General features: G+C 28.4%; 2 protein-coding genes across 2 annotated transcripts in view; one reads left to right on the forward strand and one right to left on the reverse strand.

Annotated features, from left to right (window-relative positions):
- The first annotated feature begins 839 nt into the window (after positions 1-839).
- Positions 840-13,598, forward strand: part of LOC145938271 (uncharacterized) — a 13,111-nt gene continuing 352 nt past the window's right edge. Inside the window, exons 1-4 of the mRNA XM_083041763.1 lie at positions 840-898; positions 2,030-2,198; positions 2,732-2,924; positions 13,239-13,433. Coding sequence (XP_082897889.1) covers positions 840-898; positions 2,030-2,198; positions 2,732-2,924; positions 13,239-13,433 — 616 coding nt within the window. The remainder of the gene's footprint in view (positions 899-2,029; positions 2,199-2,731; positions 2,925-13,238; positions 13,434-13,598) is intronic.
- On the reverse strand, positions 5,364-7,455 carry LOC145938133 (uncharacterized). The gene is made up of 6 exons (XM_083041534.1): positions 7,257-7,455; positions 6,319-6,741; positions 5,972-6,207; positions 5,703-5,862; positions 5,502-5,598; positions 5,364-5,370 (listed from the first exon to the last, which is right to left on the reverse strand). Exons 1-6 carry the CDS (start codon positions 7,453-7,455, stop codon positions 5,364-5,366), a joined length of 1,122 nt encoding a protein of 373 aa, XP_082897660.1.

The raw sequence follows: 13,598 nt of genomic DNA on the forward strand, positions 1-13,598 counted from the left end.
ACTCTCTCTCTCTCTCTCTCTCTCTCTCTCTCTCTCTCTCTCTCTCTCTCTCTCTCTCTCTCTCTCTCTCTCTCTCTCTCTCTCTCTCTCTCTCTCTCTCTCTCTCTCTCTCTCTCTCTCTCTCTCTCTCTCTCTCTCTCTCTCTCTCTCTCTCTCTCTCTCTCTCTCTCTCTCTCTCTCTCTCTCTCTCTCTCTCTCTCTCTCTCTCTCTCTCTCTCTCTCTCTCTCTCTCTCTCTCTCTCTCTCTCTCTCTCTTTTCATTACTTTCCTTTTTATTCTCTCTTCTTTCTTCTATTTCTTTTTCATTTCACTTTTTTCCTTTTTCTCTCTCTCGTTACTTTTTCTTCCTTTTATTTTCTCTTATTATATCGTGTTTAAATTTCTTCTGTTGTATCACAATTTGATAAAAATTTTAATAATTTAATATTTTGTTAACCTACTAATGTTTGGTGTGTGTTTGTTCATTCTGTGTTTAAAGCATTTATTTTATTAAAATATGAGTAATTTTAGTAAATTATTTTATTTTTTATTTTCGATATCTGATTAAAATAAAATTCAGTAATATTTCATACAGTTAAATTGTGACATTAATAAATTATTCGAAAAGCAATTGATAATTTATAGTGTATAAAAGATCAGATAAATAATTTGCATAATAAAATAATTTGCATAATATTTTTTATTCTATTGTATAATACATGTATATATTGTATGTCATGTACTTCTCATAATCATTAATTATCTTATATTTTAAAAATAAAATATAGATGGACATTTCTGCAAGCAGCAGTACATCTCAAAATGTAGATAAATTGATAGACTTAAATAATATAAACGTAATGGAATTATTAACAACAAATGAAGTTTTGGAGAACGTTCAAATGTATGATTCGACTTTGTAAGTATGAAAAAGAAAAAAATTGTAAATTAATTTGTATTTTTAAAATAATTAATATTTAATTTCTTATATTGTTATTTTTTTAGTTTTTATTGACACGTCATATTTCAATATTTTTTATTATCAAATTGAGGGCCATTTCGAAAACGTATTATATTTTCAAGCCCGCTATTTCATTTTTTAATTAGTTTCAGTCATTTAAAGCGAAAATTAATTTTTTTCAAATTTTAGGACCCAATGTAGATATCAATATGTTAGGTATTGATACTTCATATTTCAATATTTTTTATTATTAATCTGAGGACCATTTCAAAAACGTATTCCCATATTTTGAAACCCGATCTTTCATTTTTTAATTAGTTTCAGTCATTTAAAGCGTTAATTATTTTTTCCAAATTTTTGGATCTAATGTACAAATCAATATTTAGGTATTGACACGTCATATTTCTTTTTTTTTTATTATCAATCGGAGGACCATTTTAAGGACGTATTGCCATATTTTGAAGCCCGCTCTTTCATTTTTTAATTAGTTTCAGTCATTTAAGGTGATAATTAATTTTTCAAAATTTTAGGACCCAATGTACGAATTAATATGTTAGGTATGGACACGTCATATTTCAATATTTCTTTTTATCAATCTGAGGACCATTTTAAGGACGTATTCCCATATTTTGAAGCCTGCTCTTTCATTTTTTAATAAATTTCAATCATTTAGAGCGTTTATTAATTCTTCTAAATTTTAGGACCCAAAAAACGAATCAATATGTTAGGTATTGACACTTCATATTTCAATATTTTCTAATATCAATCTGAGGACCATTTCGAGGACGTATTTCCATATTTTTAAACTCGCTCTTTCATTTTTTAATTATTTTCAGTCATTTAAAGCGAAAATTAATTTTTTCAAATTTTAGGACCCAATGTAGGAATCAATATGTTAGGTATTGACACTTCATATTTCAGTATTTTTTATTATCAATCTGAGGACCATTTCGAAAACGTATACCCATATTTTGAAACCCGATCTTTTATTTTTTAATTAGTTTGTCATTTAAAGCGATTATTATTTGTTCCAATTTTTTTGGACCCAATGTACGAATCAATATGTTATCAATATGTTTTTATTAATAGCGAAATTATTGGCTACGTGGATGGCATAGAATCTCCACGATATGTAGGCACAAAGCAACAATATAAATTTTTTAAGTTTTATTTAAATAATGGGAGAGGAAAAAGAATTCAAATTGTTTCATGGAATGATGACATTGATTATATTCAACATCATATAACTGTAAATCATGTGAGTATTTTTTACTATTTTTCTTATTTACGAAAAAAAACATTAGTTACATTAGCAAAATTTTAGCTAATATAATTAATATAATTATATAATTGTTCATAAAATAAACTCATAAAGTTATAAAAAATCAACACTATTTTTTAATTAAAATAATGAAGTTGATATCTTTCTTAATTTTCTTTTAAAAATTAATTTTTGCGTATTAATTTTGTAATATGAAATTTCTTAGACTCAATTGCACCAATGTTATTTTAGCTTTAAGTGAGACTTGAATATGTATCTATCTTTAGCCTTCTTTTTAAATAAATAAAGATATTACATATTTAAGTCTTGCTTAAAGCCAAAGTAACGTTGATACAATCGGGCTTTAAATATTTAATTTTACAATGTTTTCTAAATTCTCAATAAGAAAAATATTATAAAAGAATAAATTAGAATACATAAATAAATAATTAAATAATAATAATAATATAATAATAATAATAATAATGATAATGATAATAATAATAATAATAATAATAATAATATAACAGATTATTCATTTGGACGGTGTGCAAGTGCGTCCGCCTAAAATGGCACAATTTAATAATGGCAACGTGCCATATGAATTATTAAAGTCTAATACAATCGTATCAAATATGGGAATATTTGATCCAATTAGTTCTTTAGATACAATACCTGAATCAGTCGAATTTTGTGATGTATTAAATACTACAAATCGTATTAGTAAGTATTCTTTCATTATATTTGTAATAAATTTTTTATCATTTTTACCTATTATACTATACAATTTGTAATAAGTTAATTTTTTATCTTATCTTTTATATATTATTTTATACATTATTATTTGTTTTTCTACAAAATATATAGCTGTTATATACCCATACAGCACATAAACGTTAAAATAACATCTCAGAAACGTTACTCTGTAATATTGCAATATTGCATCAACGTTGTAAAATGTAGATGCAATGTTGAAAATATATTACAGAAATGTCTAATGTCCGCTGAATTGCAATGTCGTGTAGACGTTGCAATTCAATATTCAAAAAACATTGTTAAATATTGATTGGCTACGTTCAGCAAACATTGGCTGTATTCAGCAGAACATTTTTTTACAATTGTTAAAAATTTTCTTTGTTGAGATTAGATTTCTGCAGATCTAAAAAAATTATCCAATTTTAGTTCAGAAATTTGTTATAGCCCGAACTATAACCAGTAGTTATTAGAAATTAGAATTTACTGAATATCTTTATAGAATACTGTAAAACATTTTTGCTTATAAAAGAGCGCTCTCGACAAACGCTCGTCGCGTGAAAACGCTAACGCAGCGAGACACGCGCGAAGCACCGGAAACCGCGAGATGCAAGCGAAGACCAGGGACTTCGACCTGCTTCGCTTGCAATTAGACCAAAAACGCGTGAGTATTGTTAACCAATCAGAGACCTGTTTCCAAGGGCCTCTCCCGAAAGAAATCCAAGAAACAAAGAGGATATAGGACGGAGAGCCCGCCCGCGAAGGCAGTCTCGAATAAAACTCCTAAACATCAAGACGGAGTCTCGAATAAAACTCCTAAACATCAAGACGGAGTCTCGAATACAATTCCTAAACATCAAGACGTGGTCGCTAATAAGAATCCGGAACATCAGGACGAGACTCACTAATAAAAAATCTGAATCATTAAGAGAATTACTAATAAACGCTCGTTAGCCAAACATCGAATGTTACGCGACTATATATATATATATATATATATATATATTTAAAGAAAGGTCGAGAAATAAAGTGAAACCAAATTTAATCAGAAATAAGAGTCGATTTAATCAAAAGAAGAGAATAATCCTCCTATCTTCCTACGACGTCCCGGTCGACCCGAGGATCCTCATCCTTAATTCGGCGCAACCCCAGTGCCTTGTTCGAGGCACACAACAAATTTAACACTTGTAAAATAAACGTTCTGCTAAACGCGGCCATTTTATTTATATACGTGGAATTTGTAATATAAAAAAAGTATACATTTCATAAAATATTAAATTTGCTTAAAGATATTTTTTTTTAAATACGATAATTTTTCACACTTTATTTATTAACTATTACATAAACTTTCATATATATGATGATTTCCCGAAACTACATATATGATGATTACGTATCGCTATAAATAAACAGATAGAGTTAGGTCAAATATTCGAAAGCCTGATAATTCTAATTCGATTCTAATATATTTGCATTTGAGCAAATGTATCGTTACGTCGAAATGATACGATCGATAATTTATTCCGATGCTACACTTCCTATGCATTGTATGTTTAAATCATCCCTGAGAAAAGTTTTATATGAGAATTCATGAAATAAAATAAAATAATACTTTATATAGTCTACATTAAATAATAATAAAAAAAATAATAACTAAAATCAACGAAGTAGCCAGCGTTAAATAGAATATAACAATAGCTGACAATTTATATTTGGAATCTTTTAAAATAAAATAAAATAATACTGTAGTCTTTCTACATAAAATAATAATAAAATTAATAAACAATAACTCAAATCAACGAAGTAGCCAGCGTTAAACGGATTATAACAGTAGCTGACAATTTAGACTTGAAATCTTTTAAAATAAAATAAAATAATACTGTAGTCTTTCTACCCATGAAATAATAATAAAACTAATAATAACTAAAACCACAAAGTAGCCAGCGTTAAATGGAATATAACAATAGCTGACAATTTAGACCTGGAATCTTTTTATTGCGTTGACACTAAATCCGAAAAATGTCAGTTCAAAAATAATAAACGTCAATACATCATTTTTCCATGCGATAGTCCAAGTGAGAAAATACCAAGAGCCACATCTCGTTTTGCATCGGAAGTGTGCGATCTCTCAACCACTTATTCGAAACGATTTATCTTTTGGAGAAACCATCGTTAGATTTGTCGCAGAACTAAACTTTTCCCAACAAGGTCAAAGGTCGAGTCTGTCGGATGGTTGGATACAAAGAAACGTATAGTATAGGCAGTCGGATTCTGTGGCCTTCGAACCTGCATTTTTTCGCTTCATTTACCATCTTTTATTCTATATACGCTGCTTTACGAATTGCTCGCTTTTCTCACTGCGCCGCAGGGATTATATGATGATGACAAAGTCGTGTTTTCTTCGATATGCTATTTCCTAAAACATATAGCAAGGAACTTCATAACTATACATATAAATATACATTATATATTTACATTTATACTATATACATTTATATTGTAATATATACATTTTGTTTATATGTGTACAAAAAATTGTATACATACTTTCTCTCTTGACGAGCTTTGGCCTGTACGAACCATTTTGCGATGATTCTAGCAATCTCTGTCTCAGTAACATTCTTGTAATGAACGCGAACAGTTTCTATTGTAAATTTAATAAATTATTAGCAAATTACTATCACTTTATAAGTTAACATAATCAAGAAAAAGTTAAGTCTTCAAAATCTAAAACAGTACAACACTTACTAAGTATGATTTTGTACAAAATCAAATCCTGAAAAGCCTTTTTCTTTCTCGCTCCGACTAAGCTGTACATTTGAGCCAAAGGATTAGTTATCAACTTTTTTAATACATTAATGGTGCAAGAATGCACATCGACACCTCCTAAGCCTTTTAATGTATGTATCTATGATATAAAATAAATAATTTAAGAAATGTTCAAAGTGTTCTTCGCATCAAGATTAATAATATTTCAGAATTTTTAAATTAAATGAATTTAGAAAATAATAACATACCATGCTTTCAAAAAATTCCTTTTTCTCCAATTTTTCTTCTAAAATATTCAGTGCAAATTCGTCGCGTAAAGGTAATTCTATTTCTTCATCGTCGAGGATGCTATCTTCCTCACGTCTGTCAAAAGGAAAACGGCATTGCTCTTCATGAACCTCCAACTTTTTGTCCACCATATTTATTTTATGTAGAATAATGTTCAATTTGCGAAGAATTGATGTGGAGATTTCTGTACGAAGATCTGCACAAGGAAAAATAAATTTTAAGTTCTTTATATGCACACACATAGAAAAGTAGGCTATATTGCTTTTTAACTATGCTTAGTTGATTAAAGATTTACCTGTGTTACTACATGATGGAGATTGTTGTTCCATACAAATATCAGATTGTATGCTACTGGCAGGAGTATTCTTCTTTGTATTGTATTTATTAAAATCATAAAGCGATGAATCTACTATAGGAGTATTATTGCTTCCAAGTTTATTGCTTTCAAGTTTATTGTCAAATATCTGTTTCTTTGCTTTCTTTTCCGGTACTACATTCCGTGTAGTCTGTCGCTGTTCCTTTTCAACTTGTATTGTGGGTAAAAGCGGAATTTCTTTACAGGTTATTTCTTGGCTTGTACATGATTCATTTTCAGAATCAGAAGTGTAGTATTTTCTCTTTGCCCTCTCACGTCTACGCAATTTTTTTTCATTATCATCTTTCTCAGAAGTATCAATATCCGAAAACTGTTCAGCGAGTTTTAGTTTTTGCCTACCGGATGCATATGTATCTGAAATAATATAGTATCTAATGAAATAAGTCTGTATGCTGTATATTATTAATATTGAACATAAAGGTGTTGTGAAAAATAGATTAGAAAAAAAAATAAATTCCTCTAGTGGAAAAAATTTTTGTGATATTTCTAATAACTCATAACCATTTTTATACCTTTTTATCTGTCAATAATAAGAAAGTACATATTGTAATATTTGAAATTAAAAAATCTTACATATTCAACGCGAGATGCCTGTTAAGTTCGGACGGATGGTTGGTTCAGGCAGTATTTATTGCATCCTTTATTTTACAATACGAATACTTAATATAAAGTTTAAAAGACAAACACATTTTCTGTACAAACTCTTTTTTCGAAACATTAATTTTAGTGACATTTTTTCACTGATGTCATGGGGAAAGGGTAAATATAAAGATAATTATAAAAACAACATAATTATCATTATACAAAAAACATAAGGACATTTACCAACAATTTAAGCTGTAAATTGAAAGAAATATAATATATAGTACCTGCTGTACCGAAAATTCGTAATATATTATATGATGACCACTTGCAAGTGTCCGGATGTTCTTCATTAAAAATGGCCTGATTAATTTTTTCTTGTTTTGTGTAATTTGGCCAAAAACATCTTTTATTATCGTCAAAAATCCATAACGTAGGAGCAAGTTGAATCCCGTCCTCAAACTCTATTATCGAGAATCTTCTCATCTTTCGATTCAATGTATAAATAAAAATACTGTAATAAAAACCACAAATATTATAATTAGAATATACTATATTATATTACAGGTAATAAAGGATAATGAATCGAAAAATAGATATTTGTATATGTATATCATGGATGCAAAGGAAAAATAAGAAGTAGATATATATATATATATAAATTATTTAAAATTAATGTGTTTATATTTAATAATATGAATTCTGTATACCTATAGTTTGAAATATTTAATACTGGAACAGTTTGAGCCACACTTTGGCATTTTATAATTACAAATATCTTGAAATTAGGTTAAAATTATAAAAGCTAATTATATTAATATTTTTAAAAAAATCTTGCATGCAAGCGAACAAGCGCATATGTGTCAAGATTATTATTATCTTTATTATGTCAGGGTATGTAGTAATGGAAGAATGATTAGTTTATTCTTGTAGCGCATTAACCATAATTTGCCTGCTATTTCTGATATAGGATATACACATAATGTTACGTCTTTTGTCACGATTGTGATATGAAGCATGCTTGATGTTAATGGAGATGAATATACGTTTTCTATCGGTTAACTTTGCTCCAATTACGTAAACTCTATCATCATAGCTTTCTATAATGTTAGAAATTACTATAGCCGTACCATCCTTTAAAATGCAGGCATTATTTCTCTTATCCTTACAACGTATCGCATATAAATCGTTAAAACATTGTTTGTATTGAACTTTTACTCTAATTCCATCACAGAGTGGTCCATCAAAATGCACATTCTTAAATGAAAACTCATATCTTTGCGAAGGCTGTTTACTTGTTCTCTCGTAATCTATTACCATTTTTTCTTCATGCCTTCGTGCTAATTGTTGAAGGGGTTTTTCATTTTTTCTTAGATGCCTTTTTATAGTTGACATGTAACTTTCGAAGCGAAATGTACTAAACATGTCTAAAGGACCAAACTTTTCAACATCTGTGCATATGTGCAACATATTATGTACGTTATAAGTAACATATTCTTTACCGCAGATAATAGAAAACGATAGAACAAAATGTTCTAATAAGTTCCGTGCATCAACCAAATATTGCGTAACCAGAATAGGACTGACAAGAATTGTAATAGCAACATGTAGCGTAAGAAAGTGAACATACATATCCTTCGATAAGTGATCTTTTAATACAATTGCTCCAGTATACAGTAAAAACTGTCTGTATTCAGTTGCTTTCCATTGTAGAGCATGTTTAAGACCTCGTGGTTTTCGAACAAAATCATTCGGACATCTTTTTTGAAATGATTGTAGTATTTGCGACATTTTCGTAATTGAATAAGAGCTTAATCGTATATTATTGGGTCCTTTTAACCAAAGCCACAATAACTTTTTCATCACCCCTAGGCAAACCAAATGCATATAGTCTAACGGTGTGTTTGTTACCAATCCAAAATTAGGAATTTTATTTAAAATAGATTTTCCAGTTTGATGATCTTTGTATTCTTCATTCGCAAACTCGTTGTCAGTTCTTAGGGCATTCTGTAATGTTCCCGGAAAGCAAACTTTTGACTTAACCCACTCCCCTCGAATAGTGCATTTTCGACAAGAATAGTAACCAGTATGCTGTTTAACTGATAAAACATATGCTGCAGCAGGAGCGTCACAAATTAAAGCAGAAATACAAACTTTAACTAGTACATTATTATATAAAAAACCGTCTCGGCTTAGTTCGACAGCTTCATCAACGAATGGTCGTAAAAATTCTTCAGCATGCGTTGGTTTATCTTTTCCGCAAAAACATCCAACAATATTAATCTGTTTCGAAACATTATCTGAGCATAAAATTGGCCAAAAATTTAAGCCTTCAATATTTTTTGACAATGGCAATCCATCAATATTAATTAAAAGACAAACAGTTTCGTTGTTTGTAATCTTTTTACGGTTCTTTAATAATACTTCGGTTGCTCTCTTCAAACCAAAATGATAATAATGGCCTCCACTTATAGGCACAATATTTGTCCTTCTAGGCGTATGTAACAAGCTTCTGCTATCTTTTGAAAAGCTGCAACTCGTATGTTTATTTAAGATTAGTAATAGTGCCTTGACAGTATTATGGGGAACATTAAATTCAATAGCCCATTCTTGGATGTCACGTTTAAATTCATTTTCATTGTCTACAGGATTTCTTTCATGTTTTTTTGTAGATAAAGAAATATCCAAGCTATTTGCACTGCCTTTGCTATAATTTGTATCGTTGCTACTGTTACTATTATTGTTGCTAAACATCATGTTACGGTTGTCGTCATATTGAACCGATTCATTCATCTCCTCTTCTAGATTAACCGATTCACGCACATTCATCTCCTCTTCTAAATTAATATTATCTCTCATCTCTCTGAATATAAAAATATACACATAATTAATACAAATATTACTAATAAAACTAAAAGAATTTTATATCAACAATTAAAAATAGTAATCTGGCTATCAATAATATTGATTTACATTATCATTAAACTGATTTATAATAATTGTCAATTAATGAAAGCAGTGTTTCAGAATTGTAACTTCTGTTTATACAATAATTCAAATGCACATAAGTAATAAAAAGCACATAATCTAATGGTACATGTTACTAAAACAAAGTTGAAAAAACTGTAGACTAACATTAATGTGTTCTATATAATTTAAAAAAAGTTCCTATTTAAAATTATTTTCCGTATACTTTAAGAATCTCGAAACCGAGATCAATGTACAAATTAAAATTCATAAGTCTCATCATAAACTTCATAGAACAATGCTTTCTTAATATTACATGTAATTGTATAATTAAAAGAATCAAAAGTTATGTAAGTTTCATATTCCAAAATGTTCGATTGTACATTCTATAAGCACGTAAACCATTAAACGTGAACTTCAATGTATTTAAGATTGTATAATATTTTATTTGATATCATTAAAAAGTAAATTCAAAAATTGTAGTAAAAATATGAAATGAATTAGTTATTGGATCAAAAAACTAGAAAGTGACCCTTGTAACAATGTACAATTGATATACAAGGTAGGTATATTAAATGTTACAAGCTATTTTATTTTTCTCACAATCTATTATAGATAGTTATCTATTACAAATAGGGACAAAATTGTTTGTGGATCTTTCAGGATTCATTGGAATCTTTTATATTATGGGATACTGCTACCGAATTTGCAGAAGAACGGATGGATTAGCCCTCATTTTTTAAATAAAATGTTATAATGTTTGAACTTTTGTTTAAAAAATGGGGGCTAATCTCCATTCCGTTCTTTTGCAAATCCGGCAGCGATATCTCATATATATTATATAACAGATTCCAATGAGTCCTAGAAGATACAGAAGAAATTTTATTGCTATCTGTAATAAATTCCGAAAATGTAGCTTGTAAAACTTTATGTGGCTCATCCTGTATATCATGGCATATGTAATACATACTGTACAGTTACTTCTTTTCCGTTGTGCATATCAGGCCAATGTGAGCATCCCGGTATATTTGATGACAATAACATGCAATCGAACTGAGTTTCCTGAGCGATTAAACGTCTCAAGTGCCGTTCTGAATATTTTTTATACTTTTTCTTCCATGGAGCCATTATATGTCTTTCCTATTTAAAGATAAATGAAGGAATGTATATATAACAACAAATATATATAGTTATCAATTATAATTTATTATTTAGCTCAAATAATAATACTTACCTATGATCTTATAGAATACACAGTAATAAACATTTGGGTATCTGATTATTTACTTTCCACCAGTAGTTTTCGAATTGAATGTTGATCTGTATATAGAAAACACACACACGCACACACACAAAAACCAATAGAATATCAGAAGTACGAAGAGATTTAAAAAAACATTCAATAAATTAACATATAGAACATATTATAATGACCAAGCAAAATGCTTTTTTAGCAATCATGCAAATCATTTATACTTATTTGTTACGTTGTATTATAAAATTGTATGTTAAAATTAGATGATTAACTCATTATAAAAAACGTAAATTTAAGTGATAGACATAAATTAAATAAACTAATTATATTTAAAGACCAATATAATAATAGGTATATATATTTGTCATGGAAGATTCTAATATAGGTTTCAGAATGAGTATAAACAATACATGTTTTATTTATAGAGCTGAAACCCTAAATAGAGAATCTGGGATTATACATATGTTATTTAGTTCAAGAAAAAGACCATAAAACAAATATTTTGATTTTAACGAATTCTCAGAATATTTGTAAAGCGCTGAAGAATATAACAATTTTGATGCTTATCAAGGCAAACATATGTATAGAATATAGAATAAGAGAAAGAATAATAGTTCACAATCCAAGGAAAAAGGAACGTGTAAAAAATCATACTACATTTAAAAAAAGCGCCTACTAATCTTTCAGCAAAAAATGAAAAGTAGCTAATCCATGCATAAATAATTATACATATACAATACATATAACCTCAAAAATTAAAACCGATTAACTTTGCATCCGCAGAAAGATAATCAACAATATAATTAAGACATAAATTTAAACATAAAATATAAATACCTGCTTTTAATTCTTTCCTGACGCCGCAGTGACAGTATTAATTTAATCGACTTTATTTGTTGCACTCACAATGCAACACAATCAGTGATGCGGTACTGCGCAAGTATTCACTAAGTTTATATATATATATATATATATATATGTATATATATATATCGCACGCGACAGAAAAACGAAATACCGCGTATGTATGAGCGCACGCGACAGACACAGTGCATCGACGGACGGAAAAGTTGTTTTTCTTGCCCAGGGATTTGATTCTTGAATTCATTCGCAAGAGAAACGTATACGCAAATTCGGCTCTTACAGAAAAGTTGCAAGTTGATTGGCTATCGCATAGCTTTTAGCCAATCAACTTGCAACTTTTCTGTAAGAGCCGAATTTGCGCATACGTTTCTCTTGCGAATGAATTCAAGAATCGAGCCCCAGAACTCGCGTGACTATATTCTATGCCCAATGAAAAGATTATTATTATATATATAGGAGTATGCGCAATCGCGCAGAAACATATGTACGTACAAGCGCTACACATATCATATAATTTGTTCAATGTTGCTTCAACGTTGTAGCAATATAAAGAATCAATGTAGAAGACTTAACATAGATTCAACGTTGTAGCAATATAAAGAATCTCAATGTAGAAGACTCAACATAGATTCAACGTTGAAAAAATATTTATATTTCAATATTCAACATTGCAACATATCAACAACGTTATATCAACATTCTGTGCTGTATGGGATAGCTGTTATATATTGCTGTTTTTTTAAAATCTATATAGCTATTAATTGCAAATTACATACTTTTTTAAAACAAAAACAACGTGTTTTCTTTATATTAATTAATTTCTTTCATTATTTTGTGTATAAAGATATTAAAGTAAGATCATCGGTAAATAATTACTTTATGAGATATTTCATAATTTATGTAATATTATTTCAAATTATAGTATAAAATATCTTGTAAACTGTTTATTTTTTCATCCTACCATTATAATTTTTTTATACAAATATTGCAGAAAAAAATTAATTTATTGTATATATTTTAAAAAAATATGGTTTCTTTTAAAAAATTTAAAATGATCTTGCCCTGATCTTGACAACGTCAGCTAAGAAATATAAAAATGTTTTTAAAACTTTATTATAATTATATTATAAATAATAAAATTTAATTTTATTCTATTTTTTCTAATTAATTGTATACTTTACAGTCTTAAAAGGATATGTGAAAACAAATTTTCAAAAAACGATAGATAAATTAAATAAAATTATTGGATGTGGTGCTATAACAGATGGTGTGTATAAATTAGAAATACGCATTATGAATTTTACAGACGAAGATTACATTGAATATGACATTAAAAAAGGGGATCATTTTGAAGTAATCGGGATTATGCAAGTAACAAGTAAAAACATTTTTTATATATTATTATACATGTTTTTAATTATTAAATCTATAACTAATAATAAGAATTTTAAATAATTATTAATATATTTAAATAATTACTAATAATATAATTAAATAATTTCTCTCTCTCTCTCTCTAGTACTCTGCGTTGATACCACTGCTT

The sequence above is a fragment of the Prenolepis imparis genome, unplaced genomic scaffold (assembly GCF_030444845.1).
Source record: "Prenolepis imparis isolate NDT839.2.m4 unplaced genomic scaffold, iyPreImpa1.0 SCAF_7, whole genome shotgun sequence".
Lineage (NCBI taxonomy): Eukaryota > Metazoa > Arthropoda > Insecta > Hymenoptera > Formicidae > Prenolepis > Prenolepis imparis.